Source organism: Populus alba, chromosome 17 (genome assembly GCF_005239225.2).
Source record: "Populus alba chromosome 17, ASM523922v2, whole genome shotgun sequence".
NCBI classification, from domain to species: domain Eukaryota; kingdom Viridiplantae; phylum Streptophyta; class Magnoliopsida; order Malpighiales; family Salicaceae; genus Populus; species Populus alba.
Genome location: NC_133300.1, coordinates 17605465 through 17625691, shown reverse-complemented (window position 1 = coordinate 17625691; position 20227 = coordinate 17605465). Strand labels below are relative to the sequence as shown.

General features: G+C 32.1%; 2 protein-coding genes across 3 annotated transcripts; one reads left to right on the top strand and one right to left on the bottom strand.

Moving 5' to 3' along the window:
- The first annotated feature begins 6904 nt into the window (after positions 1-6904).
- On the top strand, positions 6905-10538 carry LOC118039607 (uncharacterized). Of its 2 annotated transcripts, none has more exons than XM_035046356.2 (8): positions 6905-7064; positions 7678-7888; positions 8557-8628; positions 8747-8814; positions 8935-9088; positions 9499-9579; positions 9691-9783; positions 10118-10538. In XM_035046356.2, the coding sequence occupies exons 2-8, from the start codon at positions 7679-7681 to the stop codon at positions 10160-10162; spliced, it is 723 nt and encodes a 240-aa protein (XP_034902247.1). In that variant the 5' UTR covers positions 6905-7064; position 7678; the 3' UTR covers positions 10163-10538. The 2 variants fall into 2 exon arrangements, with proteins under 2 accessions (XP_034902247.1, XP_034902248.1); XM_035046357.2 differs by lacking the exon at positions 6905-7064 and adding an exon at positions 7089-7424.
- Positions 10539-10683: 145 nt separating this feature from the next.
- LOC118039605 (eukaryotic translation initiation factor 5) lies at positions 10684-13610 on the bottom strand. Its single transcript, XM_035046355.2, has 2 exons — positions 13458-13610; positions 10684-12672 (listed from the first exon to the last, which is right to left on the bottom strand). Exon 2 carries the CDS (start codon positions 12309-12311, stop codon positions 10944-10946), a length of 1368 nt encoding a protein of 455 aa, XP_034902246.1. The 5' UTR covers positions 12312-12672; positions 13458-13610; the 3' UTR covers positions 10684-10943.
- Between the last annotated feature and the right edge of the window lie 6617 nt (positions 13611-20227).

The following is a 20227-nucleotide window of genomic DNA, read 5'->3' as shown; positions in this document are numbered from 1 at the left end:
TATCGCTGCTTTATGATGATGCTTTCAATTTTTAACTATAAATTTGTGCTGTTCATCTTCCATAACGAGTCACTTTTAAAGAAAGTAAATCTCATACCAGCAACACATGCTATAGCTTTATTTGTGAAGTCCTCCTCCTGACATCAGATTAGATCAAACTTTTAATACTCCAATCTATATTTTTCTAGATTTGTTAAACAAAATTATTTTCATTGAATTCTTCTTATCAAGATAAACTTACTGATATCAGATTAAGTTTTTTTTGTCACCATAATATGAATGCTAAGAGCTTCATCTCTCTCTCCTTTTCTTTTCCTGATGAGTTAATTTTTTATTTTTTAATTATTATGAACTAAAATGTAAACTTGAAAAATTTTAGGATGTAAAAAAAAAATGAAAAAAATTTAATAATAAAGTAAAAAAAATTAAGGAAAAAGAAAGTTAGCACCAATAACTGTCAACCAGCGAATATGATATAATTATGATATTTTTTAAAATATTTTTTATTTAAAAATATTAATTTGAAAAAAAATAAAAAAATAAAAACATAAAAATAAACCGGCCAAGCCACACTTGCCCAAAACAATTTAATGGTTATTTTAGTTTATTTCTTAATTGTAATATAATTATAATGTAAGGTAATTGTAATTTTGCACCAACGGTGGGTCGGGCTGGTAAGAGATGGCCCTTGCCCAAAACAATTTAATTGATTTCCCGTCTAAGAAAAGTTCGTGAATGTTTTTAAGCCCATGTGTTCATCATTACGAATTATTTTTTAAAATATTATTTTTATTTTAAAATATATTAAAATATTATTTTTTTTATTTTTTTAAATTTATTTTAAATAATATATATTAAATAATTTAAAAAAATAAGAAAATAATTTTTATAAATTTTTGTTTGCAACACGTTTCGAAACAACTGTAATATTTGAGCCCATTACTGCAAGAATCTATCATCAAAAGGAGTGAAAAATTAAGAAAGAAAAACCAGAAACAAACGAGCCTACTCAATCGAAGCATGTATTTTTTGAAATTACATCAGTATCATTACTCCAAAAAACCAAACAAAACTTAATTCAAACCACTCTTCTAATGTCACCCACGAAGCATCGATCTATCAGTTGCAACCTTAACCATGTTGTTCTTGATGGTAGAAGCATATCTTTGTCCATAAATTCGTGAGCTCTCATATGGAAACATTTACACGAGAAGGTGAAAAACAGCCCTAGCTAGTTTGTTACCAGAAGAACTTACAAGTTACAACCCCATTTATCCAAGCAAAGAACCCTAGCTACTTTGAATTAGAAAGCAACGGGATCATGTGTAGCTAATAAAATTCTTTGTATTCAGAGAATAAGTGTGTAGCTACCAATCAAAAGGTTGGAGATTCAGTCTTCAAAGCTCTCTTCTTTTAATTTTGTAAATAATATACGGGTATTATGCATTAGACCATCTGATCTGAGAAAAGGGATAGTTACTCCTTAGAGTTTGAAGACATGTTTTGCTATGAAAGGGCTCCTTAACCCCGTAAGATATACAGTTAGTCAATTATGGCTAAATACAGTAGCGGTTTTTGGAGGTGTTGCCGCCATAGTATCAAGGCCAGGCAACCCGGCTTGAATTTTCGAAGTTGATCCTTGGCCAGATGCAAAAAAGCTGTAAACTTTCAAAACAGAGTCCACATATGGAGTTGTTGAGATGCAAGTTCTCACATGTTTGGACTTGAGTTGAGACATGGCCTGTTTCAATACAGCAATATCGCACTCCAGGCCGGTGACTGAGTTATACTGGTATATATTCAGTAATTCTGTATCTGCGTGCAGCTCCAGGGTAGAGATTGAAGGTTTCTTATGACAATATGTCTATAAAGATACAAGTGGATTATAGATGAGTTGACCGAGTTCAATGCTTACAGCCACAAAGGGGAATGACCCACAGGCCACAGCAGCTAGCCTCATTTTCCCACTCGGTTGTTGGCATGGCATAAGGAAATATAATCTGTGCTAAAAACAGCAGCAGCTAGCCTAATGAATGAGATTCTCTATGAGCAGGATCACATAATGGAGTCCACAAGAGGCGTAACATAATAGTAAAAGGTTTGAGATCTCCATAGCAGGTTTCAAGTTCAAATCAGGACGTGTATTTTTTATAAAAACCTGAAATAAAGCGCTGTATGAGAAATGAGATTTCCTTAAATTCGAAAAAAAATAAAATCACATAAGGGTCCCAATAACGATCTGGGCACAATTAATGTTGATAAATTATTAGGATCCAAACAACTATTTAGGGTCAATACCAGGACCTGAGAATGCATGTATGCATGACAAGTGTTTGGCAACAGAACCAGCTCCCAATACGAACACCGTTTAAGACATAATCATGTTCGCAAATAGGTCTATTCGTAGAGCCAAGATGTTGATGCTTTTACCTCTTTAGGCCTCCTTTCACTCAAGATAACTAGAATTTCTTAGTAAGATCTCTCAACTTGTTGTAAATCAATACAATAATTTTCAGAAATATATATCAAGTAGCCAAATATATATTAATCCTCTACATTATAAATGGTTACTCAGGATTTATTAGTGGAAAGATCATTTGTAATTAAATCTAGTAGTTGCTAGGAGACCACCATGAATTAAATTGCTCCATCCAACACTTTCCTTTGCCCTATATTCCAGGCACAAATGTTGACGACATTAAAGTGAGATATGGGGAATGAATCTTATTATTGACAAGACATGAAAGAGAGATTTGATCTACTCTCTTAATCTAATCAAGTGACAAAGCAAAGCGGATACATGCTTGTGACATAGCAATGAAATAAAATAAAAAATTCAATCTATCTCAACTTAAAAATTTAAATTTATAGATAATATTTTAAGATATAATTTATATTATTTTTAATATATATTTTTTAAATAAAAATTATTTAAACTTGAAACTTGATATGTTCACACTATTTTATACTTAATTTTTATCATATAAATAAAAATAATAAGATTCGAATTTAAGACTGCTTGGTTATTAATTTTTTTTTGATTCGAGGAAACTCCATCCCTCGGAAAACGCACTTTATGAGTCCAAGTGAGTGAGTAAAACCCCGGCTGTTCCAGGCTCTTACAAGAGATGCACGTTTTGACTCGAACTCGAGACCTGCTGTTCAGATCTCAAATTTTTTGCCACAAGCTATATCCTTTAGGGACAATTATTAAGATATTAGTACTATATTAAAAAATTTAAATTTTTAGATTGAGATGGATTTTTTAAATCTTGTATGTTTTCCCTGTATACAATTCTCTTGTGGAGTTCAGATTTCTGACCAGATTCATTCAATCCCTTTAACAACCTCCTCCTTGTTGATGCATGTGCCTCATTATGTATCTGCCCTATTTCATATTTCATGTGACTCCATCGGCTGCCGACACTAATTTGGTGGAAAACCCTATCAAGCTCTGGCCTACGGGTAAGATTGTGAGCGATCGGTGAGAAAACTGAGTGACGTTGTGCATGAAAACAACAATACCCTACGATCATAAATTTAGATAGAGCAGTATTTCAAGAAGTTCATATGGGATTCCCACGTTGTCTAGGAGCCTACCAGATTTGAGAAGTTTTATATCGTTGAGAGTCGAGACGAGTTGCTTACAAAATTATTCTAATTAAATCACTAGCACGTACATTTTTTGGACAAGCAATATTGAAGTTAATATATTCAAATATCAATTGTTTTTATACACCAAAAAAATTAGAGGAGAGTTTGATCGATAGAGAACATCATGGTGTCATGAGATTTTCAATTAAAGTCTGGTAATATTTTTTTAAAAGAAATAATATGGAATTTATAGATAAAAATTTATAGAGTTTGAGTTCATCAATGATGGAATCGCATCTTTCCCCGTCTGGTCTAAATTCCAGGAGTCAACTTCAACATTGAAGGAATAGTTTAGTTGTTTTTATATTTTTATTACAATTTACTTCGTAAATTTTGCTGCATAGGTAATAATCTATATCGTAAATTATTTATAATTTATTTTATTTTACACTCATTAAAAATATAAATTATAGTTTTTAAAAAATACAAAGGATAAGTGAAAAAAATAATTAAATTATAAAAATTTTTAGAGAAATTTTTCGTATAACAAATTTGTCAATATATATATATTTGCATTTGATAACTCGCTCCAACCAACTAAATTGGAGATTCACAATATGTATTTTTTTAAAAGAAAAAAAAAAAAAAAGAACGAGAGAGAATGAGGCTTAATTTGGGAATGCAGCCAACCGGCAAGAGGTTTACAGAGTATAAGCTGCAAAAGTATATTTAATGTTAAAATTCCTTTTATTTTATAAACATTCGGTACAGACATTTGTTAAATATTTTAATTTTTATTTGATTAGGTTGGCCCGTCACTGTTGTATAGTTTTCCCCCCCCTTAAATGCAGGATCATGCGAGCCCCACGATACCGAGCATTTGGTGGTTGCATAATTGTGTTTCAAGCTGTTTTTTTTTTTTTTTTTAATATATTAAAATAATATTTTTTTAAAAAAATTTAATTTTAATATTAGTGTATGAAAACGATTTAAAAATATTAAAAAAATTAATTAAAAAAAATAGAATTTTATCTATACATAATTAGTCAAGTTTATTAAAATTATTAACTTTTAAGAAATAAAATTATTTATTCAATCGAATCTTGTTGAAGAAGATTAAATGTACAATAGATATCCAAATGATTTTTCGATATGGGATACTTTGGATATGGTTAACCAAAATCATTATCCGATAATAATGTTTAGGCTAAGGTTATTGATTTTTATTTAAATATGATTATGATTATATTATTATATGAAATTATGGGTGCTATTTTTATCCTTAACCAGTCGAATAAGCTTATTTAATACCATGGACAAAAACTCTCTTTAAGACATAAGGACTGAAATAGATTATTGGAAAATCACAGGGACTGAATTGAACTTTTTCCAGAAAATATATATTTATTAATCTTATATAAGAACATATATGCCTACTGTGTAATCTTATATATATTTATTAATCTTTCAATAACCAGAAAAAAATGGCATCTATCAAATACAATTATTTTTTCCAAGAAGTGTTTGGTGGGACTAGAGGTGGCCATAGCCATCTTAAATCTTTTGAAATTTTGTTTATATACCCTCGTTTATAGCCCCCAAGTTTTTTTCTTAACAAAAAAAATTTGATGTACACGTCTCATGAGCATGAAATATAGATAATAATTTCACTCGAATTTTATAAAAAACAACTTAAATAGGTAATAGATTTTTAAACCCGGTCGTACCTGGATAAAACTTAAAAATAAAAAGTCAGGTTTGGTATGGATATTGGTCAGCTAGACCTAAATCCAACCAAAAACCCGGCCCAAGCCCAACCTGTAATGAATAATCTTAATTTTTTTAAAAAAAATCATGTATATCAAGCTTTTAAGCTAAGGTTGCAATAATAGTAATCTCCAGCAAATCTAGCAGCTGTGATTCTTGGTATCTCCATTACTATTGGAGCTAGTGGAGGGAACTAAATCCTTGACTCTCATGATATCAATGAAAAGCAGGGTTTTAAGAAAAAATATTTACTTGTAATATTTGTATTATTTAATCCGATTGTAACTATTAAAAATCAAATAATATAAATACTATAAATAACAAGTGATCAAAAAAATCTAATAAATAAATATTAAAAGTCGAGTGCGTATTAGAACTTTTAAAATCTACTTAATTTGTATAACCTTTGTATAACCCAATGCAAATAACTTAGATCTTTGATATACATGATATTTTTCATTCTTTCTTTAATTTGTTTTTATCTCACCTACATATTCACATTCACCTCTCATTCACTTAATCTTTTTTCCATTCTCTCTATTCCCTACTTTTATTGAAATTATAGTTGTTTATTTTCAAATTTAATCCAATAAAGTGATAATACATTTTATAACTCCAATATTTTTTTTGTTTGATAACTAAGAGACCATAATAAAACAAATAAAAATTTTTCAAGAATCTTTATTGAAATTTTATTTTTTCTAATCAAATCACAAACTCAAAAGGCATTTTATAATATTTTCTTGTTGGTGTATCTTTGTATTCATATTATGTATCTAATTATATGATAAAATGCTTGAATGTGATTTTTTTGTTTTGTTTTTATAAGGTGTTTTTAATAGATGCATTTTAAGAGTCTTATCTAGTTTTTAATAGTTACAATCCGATATTTGTTTTAGAATTTTTAAATAATAAGATTAATATATCCAATCCGTTGATATATATAACATCCATAAATAATTTAGCTCAATCTAATATATCCATCCTGTTAAAGTTTAAAAATTTAAATAAATTAAATTTATATTTTTTAAAATATCAAAATTAAATTAAATATAATCATGCATGAAAACCCGCCGTACTATATGAACAGTCATGATGAGAAGTCATTGAACATCAACCATGGATCATCTAGCAACCCCATCTTGCAATCAAGTGGCCCAAAACAGATCATGGACCTACCATACAATCTTAAGAAAATTTAAAGTGCTTAGATACTCTGGATTTGTTTCAATGATCTCCCACCATTGATGAGTCTCAAATCATGGCCCACAATCCCCACTCAACCATCATCATACTCTCAGCAATCTCACATCAACATCGGCCCCACATCATCGTCGCAATAATGACACCTCAACGATAAATATTAATATATCGCAATGTTATCACGATAAATTAAAAAGCACCCCATTTCTCATACGACCGTGGCCTTGAGGCTCGAGGTCATGCCTTCATGGGAATTTGCCATGACATTCTCTATCCTACTTTTCCCTCTCCACTCCTCTACTTTTCCTTACAAAAATATAAAGAGAGAACTATATAATGTAGATTTTGATAATGGGCAAGTGATAATACTATTAAGACTAACGCACTCCATCTCTTGCTTCATTTCAAGAAACACAAACAAAAGAGGGAAAGGGAAAGGAAAGAAAGGGAGAAAAAGATTGTTGCTTTCTTCTCTTGAAGAAAATCCCATTTCCATTCTTGTAAGCCTCTCTCTCTTTCTTTAATGTCACGTTTAATAGCTTCACATGTTGTCAATCATTTTCTGTGCCTTTCAAAAGTTGTATTCATCGTCAAAGGTGATAGCTTTTTTAACCTCAGAAACTGTTTTCTTCTTTCTTCCTTAATTATTTGAGTCCTGTCTGCCTGCCTGCCTGCTATTTTTAATCAATTTTGGTTTCTGGGTTCTCTATTTTTTAATCCGAGTTTCTGTTGTATTCGGTTTTAATTTGCACTATTGTATTTGTGTATCCTTTTGTTTTTATTGATCCTTTTGTGGTTTGGTTTTCTGGATTTCTGCTTTGAAGGAAAATCTATCATGTCTTTGAAATTCGTGAATAAAGGTGCCTCCATTTACAATCTGTTAACCTCCTTAAAATGTATCATTGTTTTGGGTCGTCTTCTTTGTTTTCTTGCTCATAAAACAAGGGAAATGCAAAGTAAATAGTATTTTGTATTTGTAAATGTTGCAGAGATAGTAAGGATGTTTTAATTCTTACCTTTGGTCATTTGTTCAGTTAAATGTACTGTAAAGCATGTTGCGACTGGAACTTTTCTAAGTCCTTTGCTTCTTCTTTTTTTCTGTGCAATCTGAAGGATGGGGGATCATTTTGTGTTCCTGGTGGATCGGTTGCTAACTGAATCCACCCTTGAAGCTGCCATTGAGAGCCAAAACCGATTGTGGCAAGCTGTGCCTTCTGCAAATATGAGTTCATCAACAGGAATATTAGAAGAGTGTAGAATTTGCCATGACGAGGATGATGACAAGAACATGGAGATACCATGTTCTTGCCGTGGCAGTTTGAAGGTCAGTTTTAGCTGAATTTGTAGAACCATTTATTTCAAAATCTCAGTGTATGCTGTTAGCAAACAAAACAATTGCCAGTCTTTCTCATGGACCTTTGTGTTGCAGTTCAGGTAAATTAAGGAAGTTCCAAATGCCTGAAATTCTTACTGTCTTGAAATTTGAATGTTTACTAGGGGCTTACTCTGAACACTCTAAAACAGGAACACCTCATGATTTTTTTTACAAATTTTGGTACTACATTTACCTCAGGTATTTTGATCGCTGCATGATGCCAAAAATTCAAACCTTAGACTTATCACAATGCTTCTGTTGCTTTCAGTTTAAGTCTTGTATTCAATTGATTGTTGTATAACAAAAGCTAAAGAGCATCGTAATTGTACGAACGAAGACAATGGAGTCTTGTACACGAGTAAGCTATATCTTATGAAGGTGACATGCCATAATTATCAAAGGGTGCAGGTCACTGAGAATGGAGTCTAGTTGCATGAAGCGAAATTTGATGATAATTTTACTTGTATCATCTTATCACATCAAGTTCAAGTTTGTGCCAGAAGGACAATATTAACTGAATTCCTTGTTTTTGCCTTCTTTTGTGGCATTAAGTTCCCCGCTGGGTTTAGATGCTTCAGACGAGGTTACAAGTTTCTCCTTATTTTCTTGTTTTGCAGTATGCTCATCGGAAATGTGTCCAGAGGTGGTGCAACGAGAAGGGTGACACTAACTGTGAGATCTGCTATCAGGTGCACAATTAAATGATTTTCTCGATCTCTGTATTTTGGGGTGTTTTCTAATAAATTTGAAGGGGGGAAAAAGGACATAAGGTTTGTAATCATCTTTTTAATATTTACAATATTGCAGCAATTCGAGCCTGGTTATACAGCTCCGCGCCCTTTGTTTCCTTACGGTGGTATTCCAATGAATTTAAGGTAAGTCTGTATTTTTGCTCTCTGTGTCCTGCAATCTTGGTTTCAATTTTTTGGTTGGGGTTTTGGTTTCCTTTTCTATGATAGTGATAGTCCTAATCTGCTTGGGATTTTCATCTCCAGAGGAAATTGGGAGATACCCACGAGGGAATTGCATGCTCCTCCATTTATACAGCTGTTTACTACCGACCGTGAATATTTGGACTCTGATTTCGAAGAAGAGTATCCTTTACCCTCTCCTAGGAGCGTGATGTGCTTCCGCATAGTTGCTATCATAGTACGACTCTCTCTCTCTTTCTCCCCCTTGTTGCTTCATGTGTAGAACTTAATCACACAGATTCATAGTTTACTTCCACATCCTCTGGTTCAGTTAGTTTCAATAGAAAAAATGTCCCCTTAAATCTAACAGGACTAGGCAATTTTTTTCCCCGTCTTTGCTAATGAATTCTTTTCCAGTTAAGAGTAAAAAAAATTGTTAATTAATCAATTAGGGACTCGCGTTCTTTAAAATATCTGGTTAATCATTAGCAAAAACAATGATATCTTATTTTTTCCCTAGCAACAAGTTTGGTCAATGGCCACAGGTATTGAGACCAAAGCATGTGTTTGTGACCCCCATGTTTGTTTGGTCTATGAGATCCTATCGTTCTCACCAGAATGATATCTACTTTTCATGTTAATTTGCAGTTTATGGTTCTTTTGGTTTTACGCCATACGCTTCCTATCATAATTAGTGGAGCCGGAGATTACTCAATGACATTGTTCATGGTAAGGCTAGGTTCTCTTGCCTGCTCTTCTTGTTAAAAAAATACAATTTGCTTTTACCCAGTGGCGCGGGTTAAAAAAAAAAAAAAACTAAAATCCATGTTATTATTGCAGTTACTGATATTGAGAACAGTTGGGATTCTTCTGCCTCTTTATGTCATGGTCAGAGCATTTACCGCTATCCAACATCGGCGCCGCCAGCAGCAGGTTAGTGAAGATTAACGCATTTTGTTGACTTTGCCTAAGCTGTGAGTTCAGTTGGCAGAAGCATCGAATTTTAGAATTTACTTAAATCTGTTTATGATCCTGCGTTGATGCTACTTTGCTTCTAGTCACTAATTCCATCCAAAGGACGCTATCAAGAAAATTGCCTCTTATGCACTAGGCTACGTGTAGCTTACCTAGTTCCCTGAGCTATGTGGATCTAGAATTTGATTACAGAACTTCGTAAAATATATCATTCCATTTACCTGTGTAGTTTACCTTTGAATGGAATTGTTAAAGATACGATACTAACCGTCTCGCTCTCTCTATTCACTAGGATCCTCCTTTCCCCCTTGCTGAAACAGACGAAGAAAATGTTTAACGTCCGGTGATCAGTGCAGCCACCTCAAAATAACAGGATGACAAGTGTACAGCAAGTCAAAGTTTAGAATCTAAATTTCTGTCAGTGCTGAAGAGGGTTTAACATCAAAATCAAGACAAGCAATTGTTGTGCATTCACGCTCCAATCAAATGGATCGAATTTAGAGTTAGGAAACCTGTGTACAGTTACGTTGATATTAAACAGCTGCTGCTCGAGCGCAACCTGCCGGAAATGGAAGCCAGAAATGAGAAGGGAGAAGGATGTCCAACATAGATAGTGTATATGGGAGCATCACGCTATCAAGAAATGTATTTTTCTTCTTTTGAAGCGAGAAAAGGAGCGTTAGATTTATTCTTGATTCCTTGCTCATGTTCAAGTGAAATTCCCGTGTAGTGCGTAAAACTGGATGATCAACAGTGTTGATCAGAGTCTAAATTTATCCAATGAATGAATCGATCAAGGCATTAGATGCCCCATATAGAACCCTGAAGCAACAGAGCAAAACACAACAGAAACGATGATAGAGACGAACAATGACTGTTTAACAAGTTCATAGAAAGTTCTATAGTGAAATAAACACACAGGCAGGACAAAGACTTGTAAACACTGAAATTACCGAAATGGCACTCTCTTTGAAAGTAATAAAACATAAAATAGCAACACTCCATCAAACTACCAGGTTCAAGTAAACTTCACTGGACGAAGGAAATCATTCATTCAGGGAGAAAACATCAGGATTGATTCGGACTCGGCCATTTCAAGTATGCAAGAGAAGAGCACATTATTCTTCCTCCGATTCGGATTCAGCACTCTGGAGCCATTTAATGAAGGGCTCCACATTCTTCCAAATCTGAGAATCCTTGTCGCCTCTCGCTAGCCCCTCTTGATACCAGTTAACAATGCACTCTTCCTCCAGGACATCAGCATCATAGAGTGCTTTCAGGACAAGACCCACTTCCCTCAGTGCACTTGAGCTTGACTTAATACAGAATGCTTCAATTGCTCGAAGTAGAAGCAACTGTGATCTCTCATCCTGAGCAACAGCAGCAGCCAGATAGTTCTTCTTCTTGTCAACCTCCTTCACAAATCCTTTAGCAACACCCTCAAACAATGCTTCAAACAGAGCATCAATCTTTTCCTGAGCAGATCCATTGAGTGAACTGAGTGTGGACTTCAACTGGCTTGCAGAAACTCCTTTCTTCAGGTTTTCCTTTATCTCAATGACAAGAGTTTCGTGAGTACTTGAGCTCCCATCATCAGGTTTTGGGTTTTCCTCTCGTGCTGGTGAAGCACCTTCTGGACTGCCATTTTCTTTGCTGGACGCCTTTGCCTTTGCCTTCTTTTCTGTCTCATCTGTTGAAAGCACAACCATATCTGCCGTCGCAGCACTCAACTGTTCTTGGATGCGTTGGCGAGCTGCCTCAAGAGATGTATCAGTTTGCCACTGGACATCGTCATCATCGTTGTCATCAACATCTTCCTTCTCATCAACCTGACTATGAGTTGGCGAGATTCGTTCCTCATCAGAGCCATGTGTTTTCTTCTTTGTAGAGCTAGCTTTTGGAGGGACATCCTTTGAAGAAGATCCCTTCTTCTTGCCTTCTTTCTTCAGCTTCTTCAGTTCCTCGTCAGCAGCTTCACCTTCCTTAAGTCGCTCTTTCTCTGCCCTCCTCAATGCCTTCTTCTCCTTTGATCCCTTCTTTGATTCAGGAGGGTTCTTCAGAATGAAAGACGTGAGCTTGTCCCTCATATCTACATCAGACACAAAACCACATGCAGCGCATTTTAGCTGGAGCATCTGGCTTTTGGTGATGATTATCTCAGTCTCAGGATTTCCACAGCCATAACACTGAACATATTTCTTGATGAAGTTCTCAAGAAGCCCAGCAAGTTTTGCAGTTTCATGAGAACCATTGACAAGAGAAGTCCCAGTTTTCTCATCAAACTTGGATTGCGCACCAAGCTCACAACCAAAATACTTTGTAGTGTAAGAAGCTGGCCTTGCCAAAGCCTTTGCAATGTCAACCATGTTGACAATATTTGTCTTGATGCCATTTCCTCGGCCCTCAACTTTGGTAACCATCTTGGGCATTTTATACCTATAGAAGGCATCATCGCTGTTTGAAGCACCAATGTTTTGCAATGCCATCTTGATCCCTGTAAAACAGACTCTCAAAGCAAACTCAGCAGGTGTCACCGAAAGCAAATGCTAGGGTAGGCAGCAGTTACGATGTCGTCTAGAGATTTTTGAACAAGAGCAGGCTGTTCTTCTGTGGTCAGGAAAGGTTGCACCCAACTGCAACCACTAAATTCCGGGTATCCTTTACAAGGCCCGAGATGCATACAGCTAACTTTGTCTGACAAGGGCCTTCCCTTTTTCCTTAAGGGAGGAGTGTACTCTCCGAGCAATCCAATCTTTCCCAAAAACGAAATGGCCTGTATGGACATAAAAGCCTCGACTTACACACACTTCACCCTGAAAATCTGTAAACACCAGTACCTGCAGGTTCCTGAAAAGGATGATATGAAGAGAGCTTCAGCCAAAAAATAAAAACTTAATTAACAATGTCGAACAATCAAGCAAAAACTAAAATTACAACAACCAAACCTCAATCCCAGACTGGTCAGGGTCGGCTACAAGGATCATTTTCAGCTAAAATAACATAAGAGAATAAAAGCAGAAAAATACACAAACTTTATAAATCTAGCATCTAGCATCACTACATTAAAACTCTTTGACCTAGGGTGCAAACACTGATCCCAAATCAATCATATGCTACTCCATCTTAAAAATGATCAAGAAACTAATACACATGAGAACATGAACACCATCAATACGCATATCAAGCTTAAAACACAAAGTTCCCTCTACTGCAAATAATTGCAAATCACCCAACTCAACAACATATAACTAGCAACTTCACAACATATAACTAGCAAAATTTTCAAATTATTGACTATAATTACCAATTATTTATTAATAATTAGCAAAAACATAAACAATGAGCAGTCATAAACATGATTTTCCCCAACATTAATAACAAACAACAAAAAATAATCATCAAACCAACTCAACAAAAATTAATAAGCAACAAAAATTAATAAGCAAAGAGACAATAATTATCGATTTTTTTATTAATCATTCAGCGATTCTATTAGATCTAACATCGGAAAAAAAAGTAATCGCAGATTAAAACAGAAACAATCAGCCGATTAAATCCAAAAACAAAAATATATGAGAAAACAACAGAGTTTAAAACTATTCAAGAATAAGTAAACCCTAGCTGCTGCTTACCTTGAAACGATGGAGCTAGCGAAATCGAAGTTTGCTTCTAGAGAGAGAGTTGTTTGGCTTCTTGAGAGAGAGAGAGGGAGGATGAGGCGTGCTATTAGGTTTTTGGGTTGATATTTTGCTTATATAGAGAGTTGTACGAGTGAGGCTGTCTCTCTAGAATGTTTAATTTATTTACTGAGCCGCGAAAATTTCTCTTTTAATTTTTTCTTTACCCTAAACTTTACAAAGTTAACGTTAAAAAAGATAAACAAATAAATTATTTGTTCTTAGATTAAAAATTTTCTTAAATAATTTGCCAAAGTAGTCACATAAAAGATATAATTACTTCATAACATGGTTTAATTTACTATAGCATATTTATCTTATATATATTGGTCTTGAATTTATTATTTTAGGATCATAGGAAAAAAAAACCTTAATTCAATTTTTTTAATTAAATTTCAAATTCCTTTAACTTCATTTTTTTTATTTAAATGTTAAATTCTTTAACATTTTTTTTGTGTAATTTAAAATTATATCAAACATTGTACATAAAATGACCGATATGTTTTTTTTCATATATAACTTATTAGCATTGCTTATAATATTTTGAGGGTTGAATTGAAAGTAATTTATGTTTCTTTTCGTTGAACAATTTAAATAAAATAAAATTAAAATACAATGTTTGTCCTTTTTGGTTTTTTTAAAAAACAAAATAATAAACAAGTTTTATTCAAATTTTAGCCAATATAGCGGTGGGAGGTTTTTAAATTGAAAACAATTTATTTTTATCTAAAAATACTTTTAAAATATTATAAAAACTTTCATAAACCATCTATTAATATTAAACACCCCAAAAAAACATAAAAAAATTAATTAGAAAAAAAATCAAAATGAAATATAATCTTCTATTTTAGAAATGTTTAGAGAAAAATAATTATTATCATCAAATTTTAATAATGAAATAAAACTTATCAATACCAATAAATTTTAAATTTTATCATAAAAAACAACCATACCGAAAATCTTTTCTCTTCATTATTTTGGAACAATTTTCTCGCAAAGTGACCAAACCAAGTTTTGTCGGCTTGTGTCACCTAGGGGCGAATCAGTGTTCGAATTCAACCAGAGCCACCACCTAGGGAAGGGCTTTTCTTTGCACGACCAGGCCCAGAATTGTGGTAACAATTATAAATCCAACCCATTCTCTAATTAACATTCTAATTATGTAATTTATCCTGTTCTTTTTAAGGAGGATTATACTTACTGCTTAAAAGCAGTTGGACATTATATAAAATACTTGAAATTAGTATTTTAAGTTAATGTTAAAAATATATCATTTTATTTTAAATTATATGAGAAGGATATTTCATCTTGATTAAAGTAATTTAATTTGAGAATGCACCTTAGTGTTAAAAACAACAAAAAATAAAATAAAAACTAAATTATATATCAAGATACTAATAAAATGGTTAGAATTAACATTATTTTTGTCGCGTGATTATGCTAATAATAATTTTACCTTTTTATTAATTATTCAGATTCTAAACTATATATGTATACCCAAATAATATAATTTTACCTTTTGATTTATGCTCATAATAAATTAATCAAAAAAATTATTTATAAGAAAATAATAATCAACAAATCTTATATGGCATAATTATGTTAAAGATAATATATCTACAAATTACTATTAAATTTGATATTGTAATAATCACTTAATTGTTGTTTAAATTTACATAATTTCTAGTTGCTAGTTTGTTATTTCTGTTTTTGAAAAGTAATTTTTTTAAAAAATTATTTGTTTTCTTTGATTCAAATTATTTTTTTAATATTTTCATATCATTTTAATATGTTAATATTGAAAGTAAATTCTAAAAAATAAAAAAATATTATTTTAATATGTTTTTAAATAAAAAATATTTTAAAAAACAATCAATATTAAAATAATATTAATTGAACTTGCGGTTTGCCTAGTAAGAGACCCGCAATAATTAATTGAAAAAAAAAAATAAACTGATTACTTTGTTCCATGACCAAGTCAATGTACAGGCTAGCTAGAAAATATAAAATTGTTTGTCAACATGAAGAGGTGGAATGCTCATCCGATAATTTATTTGCATTTATTTGAAAACTATATTTTGAAACATTCAAGCAGGAGGCTGTGGCCAGATTTGTCTATGGTCATTAAAAAAAATTGTTTATGGCCGACGTGATTTAACCTTTTTTGGACTGATTATACATCATTGAGCACATTTTTTTTTTCTTGAATGAAGGTTCTATTGTCTTAGCTAGTAGAAACCATATTTTATATCGCACAGCACAGCAGGCTTACTTAAGGTCCTCTATCAGCAATGCTCTTTGAAGTTGAAAGATTATTAATTAAACCCTCGAATTAATAAGATCAGCTCTCTATTTTTTTTTTATTTTTCTAGAAGACAAAGCACAAAAACGGAGCCCTAGTTTCATTGCTGTGTTACAGAGAAAAATCGTTCGTTGGAGCAACATCGAGGAATTGAAGATATAAGGCATGGCTTCTTCTCTAATATCTAAACTACCTTCTCACCTGTCTCTGAATATCAGACCATCCTACAAGCGTATTACTGTGGCGGCCATGCAAGTTAGAGCTCAAAGATTTAGAGATGAAGGTCAGTAATTTAATCATGAACCAGTAATTTGACTGTGAACGTTAATTATTTTATGTCTGTTATCGTTACAAATCACAGAGAAGGTCTTTACTTTTCTTTCCTTTCATAAGCGCGAGCTGATTTATAACGATTTTATCAGCAGGGAAGTCAAGCAACAATGATGATGCAAATCTGAGTGTTCTAAGAGAAAGGATAGAGGAAGTCAAGATCAGGGAGAGACTCGAGAGGGGCTGCAGGTGTGAATATGGCTGGAATCATGAACCTGGATATAACTATAAGCTAAAAAAAGAAGTGGGATTGCAAGATCATCACTTCGTTGATCTTGTAGGTTTGGTTTGTGGAACTATAGGGTTCACTTTTATTGCTGGCGCTCTTTTCCTTTCTCTTGTTTCCCTCTTTGTGCATCTGAGTCAATAATTTGAGGTCCTCATGTACAAGCAGCTATTATACACACTGTTTTTATTTATCAGTATAAAGCTGTTCTCAGCACGAAAATCTATCGTGGATATACTGCAGCGATTATTTTTTAAATAATTTTTCATATTAAAATACATGTAAATAATATTTTCCAAACAGTGCCTTACAGAACAACCATGCACATCTGCTCTTTTTTCCTCTCTCTTCCTCGCTCCAATTAAGCACACGTATACCAGGATCTCTGGATCTGCAAAATTCTTCTGATTAACTCTAATGAATGGGATATGCAAGGAGTGAGTGCCTTCTTTCGGAGGAGGAAAGTAGAAGTCATCTTCTTCTTTATTTTTATTTTTTTATTAATACGAATGTTTGAGTTAATTTTTATATATATATATAATCTTGACTAATTTTATGATTTTTAAAATTAATAATAATATAAATTTTTAATAGCTATAAAAAACTCAAACGTGTAATGATTGAAAAGAAAACTTAAGACCTGACCTACCCTTCAGATAATAGAAGTCATCCCCATATCATTAGAAGGAGGTGATTCTAGACCACTTTCCTGAGTTCTATTGCCATCTTCGTAGGTTGTTTGAAGCAGATTTCTTCCTCAATAATGCTTTCACATCCATTTGGCATATCTTCCATCTGTGATTGGCTACCAAAACTATAAGAAGTCAAATATCTCCATACGAGCCGCATACGCAAAGACTTCATCATCGATCATGGTCAATACCAGGTTGTGGGCCATATCCTTTCACAATTCTAGATTGCTTGCCACAGTACATGCAACCTCCATAAATAGGATCTTGAAGATCAATGAGAGGTAGCCCATTTACCGTCTTCTCCTTTTCTAGCTAGTAGATCCAGCCCATCGAAGTTAAGTGACCAAATCTCAAATGCAAAAGCCTTGAGACATTGAGCACCATCAGTCTGAATTTGCAGCAAAAACATTATATTCTTCGCTATAGCATCTCTAACAATCAACATCACTCCTTCATCCTTTGCGCTTGATTCATAGCCTTTCTCTGTCTTAAGAATCATCTTCTTACATGTACACCAATTATCATAGTTTTCCTTTGATGATTTCAAAAATAAAAAATAAAGTATACCATTCTATACTCACCATTTCTGCCTAAGTTCTGATACTAGGAAAGAATAATCTTGAAGCTAAACACTTTGATTAACTACTTTCTCACACTAACTCAAACAATTGTGTGTGTGTGTGTATGGGATTCTTGGTACATGCATACCCATTACAATAATTATAATTATATATTATTATACTCTATATTAAAAGAAATCAGACATTCATTGTGGATTCGCACCGATGAATGCTTGATTTTATCCTAGATGAGCAAACTTGAGTTTAGGGTAGGATGATCTCTTTTTAATGGGACCTATTAATAATTACATTAAAGAAGGGGGCAACTGGTAGTTTCATATTTTTATCTATAATAACTAAATGACCCTTAGAAATAAAAATTCTTAGTTTCGAGGGCTTTTTGGGTGGTTTTTTTTTTTTTTTTTTGAAAAAAAACTTAATTACTTAAATGCCCCTAGAAGATAATATTCCTTGACTATGGATGCAAGGGCACTTTAGGTATTTTGCTATATTCTTTTGTTATTCTCATGTGGATTCAAGGGTAATTGCATCTTTTAATATATATATATATATATATATATATATATATATATATATTATTTTAATTTAAAAGTGGTTGGCGCGTGCTAGGCACACGCTAATAAGTGGACACACCCTTTAACTGGCGCATACGATGTTTGATATGCTTCACCGCCTTTAAAAAATATTTTTCTTTAACTTAGGTGTAAGGGTACTTTTGTCTTTTAATTCAAGTTTTTTTTCCCTGTAATTATCAAATTGATAGAGGGGTGGTTTTGCAAACTTAAAATATAAATATTATTTTAAAAAAAAGATGTTGATGCGAGCAGTGCATGCATCAGCATGTGGGCCGCTTTATGCCCTTCAAACAACATGTGTAAGGCCTTCTAATGACCAAACATTACATTTTATGGAGGTGTTTGATTTGTCTCGACATCTTCTCTGTGATGAGGCGACGCATGTAGTTAATGGATAGTTGGGTTGATGTAGGCAATATTTTTTTTTACTTTCTCTCTCCTCAATTTCTGTTTCTACCTCTTGAAAATTTCAAAGAAACTCTTGAATTTGTTATTCTTTAAATTTGGTCCTTGTTTTTTAATTACTATTTGTTTTATTTGGAATAATTTATAAATTTGAAATTCCTTTTCAATTTCATTCCCCTTCAGTTTTATCTGTCAGATTTGTTTCTTATTTTTTTTTTATTATTTTTTTATTTGCAATAATTTAAATTGATTTGTTTTTACAACTTCAACCTCTTTAATTTTTTTTCCTATCAAATTTAATTCTCGTTCTTTTAATTTTTTTTGTTCCACTTTGATAATTTTTTAAAATTGATTTTTTTTTCTTGATTTCATCCTTCAACATTAATTGGTTGGGAATTAAGTTTTTTAATTAAGCTTGGGTTTAAGATTTCACGAGTTACAAGTTTTAGAAATTAACTCAAGTTTATGAGATTCACTCGAGTTTATTTTTTTTAAGCTAATATTTTTTAATTTCAAACTATTTATTTAATTGGAGATTGGGCTCCATTAATATTTTTAATTGCTTCTTATAGGATTTTTCACTAATTTTAAAAAATAACTTGTCTTGTTTTGGGTTTTTTTATTTATCATTTTTGTTAAATTTAGCTTTTTTTAAAAGATATATTTTTTAATTAATTTAAATTAATTGATTTAATATAAGCATGAGATACTTCATGAAATTTTTTTAGCTTATGTTGTTTTCAATTGCATCTTTCAAAATTTATTTATTGGAGATTAAGCTCGGCTAATTTCTTTAATTGCTTCCTTTAAGATTTTTCAGTGATTTTTGAAAATAACACGAATTATTCAGATTTTTTTATTTGTCGCTTTTTATTAAATTTTTTTATAGATATTATTATTTTTTAATTAAATTAAATATAAATATAAAATATAAAATATTTTATTTGGTTTGATTGAATAGAAATAGGAAGACGTGTAAGGAGATTTCGATGCTAAACCATTGACCACTAAATTATTTTTTTATGACTTGAACTTTTTTGTCTTTTGCAAACAACAATTATAGGTGCAACAACATGGACCCTACAACTAGTAACTATATAATACAACCACTAGAACAAATAACATAAACTATAATAATAAAAACACTAGATCAAACAATGTAATAACGTGACTAATGCATGAACTTAATTAAACATATAAATGAACCATTATTAGATTCTAGAGACAAGAATATATCTTCTTACATTATTTTACTTTTAGCTAATCATATTAATAAAAATATCTAATATCATAAAAAAACGAATTAATTAAAAATATCTAAATACCATATTAATAAAAACATTAGATTTTTTTATATACATGCTGCATCTTATAGTTTCCTTGTTCGAGACTCCCTGAAAGCATTCTAAAACATTTTGCCTTTATAATTTGAAGTTCTTAATGAGTTTTAGTCTTCTTTCCTAATGAGTGATTTCGCTTTCAAATTCATTAATTTGTGATCTCGTTTAAATATTTATCACTCCATCCAGACAAACATATTTTGTAGCCGTCTTCGAAGTTCTATAGTTTCAAATTTGATATAATGAACATGAACCTTGAGAGAGAGTTTAGTGC

What these genes read in the sequence shown, in the direction of transcription:
- LOC118039607 (XM_035046356.2), top strand. Translation starts at nt 7,679, where the DNA reads ATGGGGGATCATTTTGTGTTCCTGGTGGATCGGTTGCTAACTGAATCC. An exon ending in GGTATTCCAATGAATTTAAG is followed by an intron (nt 8,815 to 8,934) that starts GTAAGTCTGTAT and finishes TTTCATCTCCAG; the next exon opens with AGGAAATTGGGAGATACCCA. An exon ending in ATCGGCGCCGCCAGCAGCAG is followed by an intron (nt 9,784 to 10,117) that starts GTTAGTGAAGAT and finishes TCTATTCACTAG; the next exon opens with GATCCTCCTTTCCCCCTTGC.
- LOC118039605 (XM_035046355.2), bottom strand. Translation starts at nt 12,311, where the DNA reads ATGGCATTGCAAAACATTGGTGCTTCAAACAGCGATGATGCCTTCTAT.